This window comes from Polistes canadensis, unplaced genomic scaffold, assembly GCF_001313835.1.
Source record: "Polistes canadensis isolate GaletaPanama2010 unplaced genomic scaffold, ASM131383v1 scaffold_4, whole genome shotgun sequence".
NCBI classification, from domain to species: Eukaryota; Metazoa; Arthropoda; class Insecta; order Hymenoptera; family Vespidae; genus Polistes; species Polistes canadensis.
The window spans coordinates 64,221-74,705 of record NW_014569551.1 but is presented as its reverse complement, the minus strand read 5'-3'; the positions used below and the strand labels follow the sequence as shown (position 1 = coordinate 74,705).

The 10,485-nt window shown below is 34.8% G+C and overlaps 1 protein-coding gene and 1 long non-coding RNA gene across 2 annotated transcripts in view; one reads left to right on the top strand and one right to left on the bottom strand.

The window, feature by feature from the left end:
* LOC106787344 (nuclear hormone receptor E75-like) overlaps positions 1–1,797 on the bottom strand; it is a 170,658-nt gene extending 168,861 nt beyond the window's left edge. The window contains exon 1 of the mRNA XM_014749642.1: positions 1,283–1,797. Within this exon, the coding sequence (XP_014605128.1) occupies positions 1,283–1,562 (280 nt within the window). The 5' untranslated portion in view covers positions 1,563–1,797. The remainder of the gene's footprint in view (positions 1–1,282) is intronic.
* Positions 1,798–3,781: 1,984 nt separating this feature from the next.
* Positions 3,782–6,542, top strand: LOC106787137. Its single transcript, XR_001381744.1, has 4 exons — positions 3,782–3,931; positions 4,112–4,221; positions 5,784–5,970; positions 6,031–6,542. It is a non-coding gene; the product is annotated as an uncharacterized LOC106787137 (long non-coding RNA).
* Positions 6,543–10,485: the final 3,943 nt, after the last annotated feature.

Below are 10,485 nucleotides of genomic sequence, written 5' to 3'. Positions count from 1 at the left end.
TGTGCCCCCACCACCACCCCATTACTCGTTCTCATCCTTCTCATTTAATTGTAAATTTTGACCTTACAACTTCGCGTGTCAAGTATTTTACATTGAAACTCACGTTCGAACGTTTACGAAACAAAGTAACGTATGAAAATTTCGAGTGAAAAAAAGAAATACGACGAAGAGAAGAGAAAGAAAACAAGAAGAAGAAAAAAATAATAAAAAATTCTCGACGCAAGCTTAGCTTAACACAACACACACAGACACACACACACTCTGGCCCAGATAAGAGTTATTGTAGTAACGAAAAAAAAAAGAAACAAAAAAAAAAAGAAGAAAAAAAAAGAGACAACATCCAGAATCTAAATAATTTGTTTGTTTTATTGTCCCTCGATGAATGAATGAAACGAATTACATTTTAACAATAAGAAACAATAACATCTCAAAGAGAAATTTTCTTTTCTAGATATTTATTAGATTAGAATTGAATTGTGTGATGATTGTGAATTGTATTAGTTATTATACGAATAATATAATAATAACACGATACGAGAGTAAGGAATTTCTTATATTACAATAGAATAATATGAATAAATTATATTTATTATTAATTTTATATACCCATCGAGGAAATATATATATATATATATATATATATCCTTAGATCACATATTGTCATGCGTTATTATACGTGTAGGTATATGTATTGTACGAGACGATCGGAAACACGCGCTTCCGAGAAGAAACATGATCCTGTGTTGAAGAAGCGATCGAAGTATGAGCAACGGGAACTCATGAAAAAGAATCTAACTAACGAACAAAGAGAACTATGCAAGAGATAATTTTATAATCATTTTTATCTATCATTTTGTTTCTCGAATGAAACAATTTTGATATCATATATAAATCCATCATTATAACATGAAAACTTTGATATAATTGAATACTAAGCTAATTGAATTGTACGAAGAAACTTATATAGATGAAATACTGAAGAGAATTATATAATATAATTCAATTAATTATTTCTCTCGTTTAAAAATATAATTATTAATAAATATGTATCTTAGGGAGATTGGACATTAAAAAGAACTAGTTCTAGTTCTAGTATATATATTACACATATCAATATATAATATATAATTATAATATAGACTAATTAATAATAATTAATAATCTCTAGTTCTAGTTCCTTTTAATGTCCAATTTCCCTAAGATACATATTTATCAATATAATATAATATATCAAATAAAGAAATGAAAATGAATGTAAAAAATAAATGATCATTAAACTCACCGAGATCAGGTATTGAGCTGGTTGGTTCCTCGTGGTGTCCTTTAGAATCGGAGGACCTGGCTCTCGAAGGAGGTGGTGGAGGTGGTGGTGGTGGCGGTGGTCTCATACTCGAAGTCGAACTGACAACGACTGTACCTGAGGGTGGTGGTGGCGGTGGTGGTGGTGGAGGTGGTCCCGCGTTATTATTACTATTATTGTTAGGACTATTGTTGTTGTTGTTGGTGTTGTTATTGTTAACAGGTGCAGTCCTAGGTGATCGTATTTGTGTTTGGGGCGACATCAGGACCGTATCGGAACGTGAAATGCCACCGCCACCACCACCGCCACCGGGTGCATGTCCCTGGCCCTGTCCCTGTCCCTGGCCCTGTCCCTGGCCCGGCGGCCTCGGACACCAGCCATGCAGCACCCTGATGGCACTCCTCACTTCCGCCTGCAATTCGGCGGCCCTGTCCCTTGCCGCGTGAGCCACCTTCAAATATTTCCACCCCGCACCACGCGGGTCCCAAGAGAAAAATCCTTTTAGTTTACCCAATGCTTTCTCCTCCTCCTCCTCCCTCCTCCTCCTCCTCCTCCTCCTTCTTCTTCTTCTTATTATACTTCCTCTTATTCCAACTTTAATCAATGCACTTTATTTTTTTAGGTAACACGTATAATATCATCACCTAGATCTATTATTCGTCACATGTAAAATATTATAAACCAAAAACCAACAATAATAAAGTCCACTTTGTGATTATATCACTCGTACAATACTATCCCATGATAATATGACAATACAACACACTAATTAACCGATCACTAAAATCGCAGATTCGTGAATTATTCCGATCGAAAGTTATGCGCGTGGATCTACGGCGTCACGTTAAACACACGTTCGTCTTCTCAATGATCTCTATAAGAAAGAGAAGATACTTTCTTTTTATAATATATCTATCTATCTTTATACTCGTTCTCGATACTCTATTATATTCTGCTGTTTGCTACTGCTACTAATGTTGCGCTGTAACTGCAGCAGCTACTGTCTGCTGTTGTCAGTAACTGTTAGAGTACTACTGTTGTGCTTATCGTCTTATCTCGCAACTCACTCGTCTCTCGCGTTCTCGTACGTACTACGTGCGGCCCGTTCCCGACGCGAATGTCACGGTCAATGTCTTTGCCACCCGCCACCACCGCCGCCGCCACCTCCACCACCACCTCCACCACCTCCACCGCTGCTGCTGCCGCCGCCGACGCCGCTGCTGGCGCGTGCCACCTGCCGCGGCAACTCTCGCGGCAGTACTTCGAACTAATAAGACAGTTTCGCGCGAAACCACCCCCTACCCCTCTGCAGAAACTCAAAAGTCAATGAAATATCCGAAATTTTCATTTAAGATGTGAATCAACGAGATAATATATGTCTTATTTTTTATCTACCCAACTCGAATGCGCTCTACTTTTTTATCTTTTTCCTTCTTATTTATATATCTCGATAAGATTTGTATATTTCGATTAATTCCACCCCATTGAATTTATTTTCCCATTCGATTACAAATCTCAATTAAACAATAGATTATATTTTTATATATATATATATATATCTTTTCTTAATAATTAAATACAAAAGATATCCGAAAATGTGAAAAAAATCCGAAAATGTCAAATCTCGTGCATAATTCTCACTCCCCCTTTCTCCTTCTCCTCCTCGTTACCGAAAAATTGTCCGTATTTGATCTCTTCAAGCTTGTCTAAATTCTAATACGATAAAAGTCACGTTTGTTTATTGGTTGGTTGATTTTTTTGTTTGTTGTTTGTCGTCGTACACGCGGGTGGCGACGAACCGACGACGACACGAACCGTCATCGGCGTCGGCGAAAGTGAGAGTGTGCGCGGTCGACCGACTCGCAAACGCGAGGACGACCGACCACGGATTTACAGTGTAGTGCATAAAAGTGCGTCTCATATGCGATTTCCCTCCCCCTCCGAGTATAATACTACTTCACTTACTCGTTCTCACTCGCGTAAGTTCGGTCTCACTCGTACTAACCTCGTTCCCGGTCTCGCTCAGACTAATCTCTCACTCATACATATCGTTTATCTTCGGTCTCCTTCGTGTTACCTCGGTCTCTCATTCGTTTTTACACGCACACACACACACACTCTCGTTCCCGACCTATAGCGTCAGACGATCTACGACATATACGTATATGCATCTACATAAACATACTTAATCTTGCTTGCTTGCTTGCTTATTTAGTTATACTATGAAACTGTGACCCCATGCTACGTGTGTGCATACATCTACACATGTAGTTTTCAAATTATACTTTTTTTTTGGCGCGCATTTTGAGAAATAAAAAGTGACGAGAGTGAATTTTTACGATGCGCGCGCACACCGACCGAAAAATCAACACTACGAAGTTGTCGATACTTACGATGCACACGAGCAATACGATTTTAAATTTACTACATGTAGTCTTTTTTTTCTTCTCTTTTTTGAGAGAGAAAGAGAGAGAGAGAGAAATGATCTCCCAGCTCACACGCATCACTCCCTCCTCCCCGTTCGAAAATTCATCTCTTTTCCCTTATTACCAGTCTCACCACCCATTCCCCGATGCTTCAGTCTACCACTCGGGTCCAACGACTTTCTGATATTAGTTTACATATATGTAGGTATGTAAGTATATATGTGTGCGTGTTTGATTTATCTTAAAGATAATCTTGACTTCTTTCTCCCATCCTCTTTCTTTTTCCTTTCTTCTCTTATTCTTCTTCTTCTTCTTATTCTTATTCTTATTCTTTTTTCTTTATTATTCATTCCGTAACCTAACCTAAAAAACTGTTCTTTCGTAGGTCAGACCGAGTAGAATTCCTTCTATGCTATGGAACTTCAGTATGTATTCTCCTTTTATTTTTTCATCGGTTATTTCCAAGACATAATTGAAAAGCTAAGAGTAATATACGTGAGTATATATATAAAATATATATATATATAAAGAATCATTTCGTTTATTTGATTTTCAAACAAAATTATGCATTAAATAAGACATAGGAAGGACGAAAGTGTAACACGAGAAAAGTATTTGTATATTTGGAGAGACACATTTTAGGAATATCAACCAGGACTGTATCGAATCAACATCGAACCCTATTTCTCATACATTCGTTCACACATTTTTTCTCGATTATTTTCTATCTTCGATAAATTTATTTTAAATATTTATCCGATAACAATTATTACGTTGTACAATTCTCTCAAGCAACACGAGAAACATTATTGGTTCGTGTTATTCTTGAGAACATATGACTATTTCAATCATTTATTATATATTATTCCAAAGATAATTAAAATAAAACCCTAAAAAAATACTGACAACTACGTAGCGGTCACTAGTGACCAGCATATATTCTATCAATGGATGTCATGTGCATGATTTGTGATCAACGTTACTATATTTTATATCAGATCTTAAAATTGTAGCCCCTATGAGACACAATACTTATATACTCAACGGGTTTAATATTAGAAAATATCTAATATATAAATTGAAGAAAAACCAAAACAAAAAAAACTGCACGCGTAAGAAGTATAACCTCAAAAATAACTTCAATTTGCGCGCGCATCGTAAATATCATCGACAACTTCGTGGTGTAGATTTTTCGGTTACATTTAACTTCACTATCCAAAACGCGTCAAAAGAAGGTATAAATTCAAAAAAAAAACCGAAAAAAACATTATTTTGAATGAAAAAGTGGAGTGTTTTTTGGAGGGTTGGTTCGTGGGTTAATAGATACAGTCCTGAGTTGAAACGGCTCTCCGATAGGCACGGGTGGTCGAATGCGCGAACGCGGTTGCGCGGCCGCTATCACATGGCCTTGTCCTTGAATGAGGCTCGTGAACCCAACCGCCGCCACTTTTATCGATCAGCCCCCGCAACCCGCTTCGACGCACTCTCCATGACCATCCATCCATCTCGATGCAACGACGTATCAACAAGCCAGCGTTCCTCCCACTTTCGGATTCGATCGAATTTATAAACGGTTGGAACTTGACCGGACCTTTATTTCGAAATCAAATGCCTTATCAAATTCCTGCTTATGTATTTATATTATATATATATATGTCTCTTTTTATACTCGTAGTATGATATTCAAGTTGTAATATTATCCCTTAAGCAGACTCGTATTAATCGATTGTTCTATTCGAAATTCATTGAACGAACTTCATTCGTTGAAATATTTTTTCCTTTTTTAAATATTTCGACACAAATGTTTAATCGGAAAATAAAAATCTACGAAATTTTAGATTAGTCTGATAAATCAGGAAAGGATATATGTAACAATATAGTTTACGTAAATAATATCATAACTTTCGATTAGATTACAAAAAAAAACAAACAGGACAATCTTATTGAATTAGGATTAGTTTCAGGACACGTATATAGTCATTAAACTACTTCATACAAATTTTCGTTTGAAAGATTTAGCAAATATTATACGTTTAATGGTAACATGTTTATCATAGGATAAAAAGTATTGAAAATAATTATCCTACACGAGGATTAAACTAAGGACTAGTTTGACAATTGAAGACACGAATTATTGAAGAAGAAGATGAGGGACAAACGAGGCTAATCTTTAAGGGATCAGGTCCCTCCTTATGTGAATGCCTTTAGAAAATGAATGAAACTTAATGAGCTTAATAGTAGCAGGTATTAAATTCCTTCTTTGTATTATACGTCGACTTGGTTAGTATTAAAAATTTCTTCTAGGTTATTCTAGGTCAGATCGAGAGAAAAAGAGAGGTCAAGGATTTTATTCGCCGAAACTTATCGGTACAGTTTGTTCAACCGTGTGTAAAATTTAAAATACACAAATATATTTTTCTGATCGAAACTTTCAACATTCGATCTTTGGTTAACCGAAAAGAATGAAGAAGAAGACTCTAAAAAAAAAAAAAAAACAATGATTTTGAATGTCCAATTCGTAAGTGGAATCTACGAACTGCGTCATGGCTTCTATACTACAGAGAAACGACTCACATCCTTTTTATTTTTTTAAAGATCTCCGTATAAAGAAACGTAGATTGTTATCAAACTCGTCGAAATGTCGACTGACGTCAGACACGTCATCCGCAAACATAATTTTCGGTGAATGTTTGTCCTCGTATTGTATAGCTACTTGTATAACTTTTTAAATTAGGTGTTTATAATCTACATCATTGTCAATTTTAACATATTTTCCATACTGATGTGAAAACAATTTAATTATCTAAAAAAGAGAAACTATAATACACAATTTACTTATAAATAAAAACTAACAAATTACGTATAAGATAATAAGATAAAAATACTCAAATAATTCATTTTCAATTTAAACAATTTAGCAACCATCACACACACAATAACTACAAGTTCAAGTGTTAACAATTAATAATATTATGTATAGAGAAAAATAAAAAATTGATGTGTGTACTTATATACGCACGTAAGTAAGTTATACTTCTTTAGCGTACGAAAACGAACATAACCTCAAAAACCTCAAAAATAACTTCAATTATCTCGCGTACTAATACAATACTCTATATTTGTCGAAAAGACGATAATATGATAAAATAAAAAATGAAAATATTAAATACCATTGATCTTTATTTTAATTAAAATATCTACAATCTAATTTATTTACTTACGAATAACTTCACGCCGGTAAATTAGAAATCGATTTGCCCGCGCATCGTAAATATCGAACAACTTCGTGGGTGTCGATTATTCGATCGCATCTAACTTCACAAAAATCCAAAACGCGCCAAAAGACTTAAGTATAACTTCAACAAACAAACAAACAAAAAAACAGAGAGAGAGAGAGAGAGAGAGAGTAGAAAAGAGAAAAATAGATAAAAACAAATGGTTATTTCAATGAAAGAAAAATAGAATCTTTTATTGTTAGGGAATTGTTGAGTGGAATATAGAGAGTTGTTTGGTGAATAACTCGAGGGGAATATCATCATGGCTAGCCGTATTACGTGGATCCTGACGCGTAGCTGTTTAGATCTATCTAGATGGACCTGAATCATATGAAACCGGTCCGAATGTAGCGCGACTGGGTGCCGCCTGCAGAGCGGGGTATAGCTCAGCCCGTCTCTCGTTGGATTAGGTTAGGGACAAGACGTGTTATAGCACGCATGAGTTAGAATAGAGAAAGAACATTGATGGTGTGTGTGTGTGTGTGTTGTTTGGGTTATGGGTAGGGGTAGAACCAGAGCGATAACGAGCCGGACAGGAGTGGGAAAGAGAGTTTTGTGTGTTAACCTACAGTGAAAAAGAGAAGGGGAAGAAAAAGAGAGAGAGAGAGAGAGAGAGAGAGAGAGAGAGTCTTTATATATATATGTATATGTATAAGTGTGTCTGGATGACTGGATATATGTATAGGTATGTTTGTGTAACAGCGAGACAGGAACAAGGTCGGTTTACTCTCAAAGGAGGTCCTCGCGTGTTCGCTCTATTTACAGAATACCTCTGCACGCTTGATGTTTTCGGGTATAGCAACCCTTTACACATAGAATTTCAAGAGGCCCTTATAACTATTTTTATGCATCCTCTAACAAGAGTCTCTCTCGCACGTACTTATATTATTCATCTAGAATTGGATTAAGAAAGTAATATAGAGTACTTCTTTTTTTAGGATTTATTTACTTGAGATAGTAATAAATCAGTTTATGCATCGATCCGAAATTTTGTTGAGTTTGTCGAATAAATATCGATACTATGTTTTTTCTTTTTTTTGTTATCGTTCGTTTAATAATTGTTGTTTGAATGATCATTCAATTTGTATGATTTATTCGTAACTTGTAACCTTATTTTTTATTGGTTATCATTTTTTAATACAATTCAGATGATTATTGTAATGATTGTATGCGAATTGATCAGAAATGAAACTAAAGTGAAAATAGATTGGAAGGAAAGTGAAATAGTTTGCGAAATGCAAGAAAGAGAGAGAGAGAAACCAAGACTGGTTCAAGTTCATGTCGCTTCGAGGCTGAAGTACCGGCTCAAGGCCGTCAGAGAAAGCCTTCCTTGTTCATGTTCTCGCAATGGTTATGGGCTTTTAAACGATCGTATCAGATACGTTTCACGATTATTACCAACAAGGACATATTTTATATCTAACAAGATAAAGATCTTTATTTCGACAATGAGAGAAAACATTTCGTTCGGTTAAGCTCTCGTATTTACAATTAATTTCGTTTGTAAATTTGTCGTCGTATCTTGAATGATACGATCGTTTTAAAAAAAAAAAAAAAAAAATAAAAAAAGAACACTTGGTCTTGGATTTATAGACCTTGTAAAAATTTCGACGTAGTATAACAAAAATTTAACGAAAGATAAAAAGAAATTCGCATTGTTTTCGGTTAATGATAAATCCGAGTGATCAATCCTGGATCGAGTGTCGTGCAGAAATCTGAAAAGAAATGATTACAGAGGTACCCTTTATTTTAGAAATCATTCGAAATTAATTAAACCCAATGTAGGATAATTTTTATATTATGCAATGGAACGAAAAAAAATAAAGAACGACAAACCCATTACTTAACTATACATTCCATTTAATATTTAAAAATATTCATTCGATTTGATTTTGTTCCCAAACAAGCAAAAAACTTATTTCTACGATTAATACGAATATAAAATGAAACAACAAATGAATACAATTTAATAATCCAACGATCCTCGTTGATAAATTTTTTCCCCCGTATAATAATAATACAAAAAAATTTGTTTAATTAATTAAATAAAAAGTGATTAGAAAAGCGTAACGAAATGTAATGATTAAAATGCAAATAACAATAATAATAATAATAATGAGATAAAAGATAATGGTATTTATTAGCGTATACTTTCGACGAGTGAAAGTTCAATGACCTAACTTTAAGTGAGGTCACCCTAAGCGTTCTCCACTTTCGATCTTCAAGTGAACGTGCTGCTGCTGCTGCTTATGGCGATCGTTCGATGAAAACGAGAACGCAAATGAGAGTTTTCGAGAGAAACCGGATCGTGACGACCAACTGGGGGGGGGGGTCCTGAAAACTCGCCGTGAAAGATAGCAACGTCAGTTCGCGTGAGAGTTAGCCTTAAGAAAGCGAAACTCTCATTCTCAGATTTTAATTCCATCTCGTTGGAATAACATCTTACTCCACCTGATTTTCATTTTCCTTTTCGATATTTTTCTTCTTATTCTCGAACCTTACCTTCCTCGAAAAAAATCTTTCTTATTTTCTATTTCTCTTTTTGTAATATCATTATTATTTTTCTTTATTATTATTCACAGTTTACGTATTGCATCAGTGTTACGTTTTTATGTGGTCTTATAGAACAAAAAAACGATATTATTATTATTATTATTATTATTATTTTTGGCAAATTGTATTAATGGATCATTTTTATATGATTTATGATTTTTTTTCCTACAGGTTTATATAAATTTTAATTTAATCAATTTTAAGAAATATTACATTTCACGTTATATTATTAAATTTTCAAATGTGACCGAAAAGATAAAAAAAAAGGGAAAATAATTAGAAATAAAATAAATTGAATCTTGTGCAAAACAATTTCCAAATGAAATTGTTAAATTGTTAATTGTTGGCTATTAATAGAAAAAGCACAGTACACAATTCGTTAATAATTAATCATTATCATTTATTTTTGTTAAAAATAAAATAATAAATATACACACATACCATATCGTAGTAGGATTAACTTTCTTCTAGTAAATAAAAGTAAAAGTACGTGATTATATATATTTTTTTTTTTCTCTATTAGGATTTTCTATGTGTTGCGTGATTTCTCGCAGAAAGTATACCCGGGGGGACGGGGGGGGGATAGGGTACATGATACTTTCACATGAAAGTAGGTTTTAAACCTGAAAGATGATAGAAAGTGCAAGTGGATTCGTTGCTGGTTTATAGAAGACGAGAGAGAAACGTTCGAAACGGTTTTTGGTAGCCTTCGACGAAAGTGAAACGGCCTTCGGCAAGGAGTTTCTGCGCGTATATAGGCGCCATTGAACTAGTGACCTTCATACGAGAACCGGTCTTTGTTCCAAGCCCTTAGAGAGGTACTCTGACCCACTCTGCACTAAACTCACCCCACCCAACCATTCGATTCATCTAAATCAATCATTTATTTGTTTATTGCAATTTTCCGAAGCGCCCCCCCCTCCCCCCACCC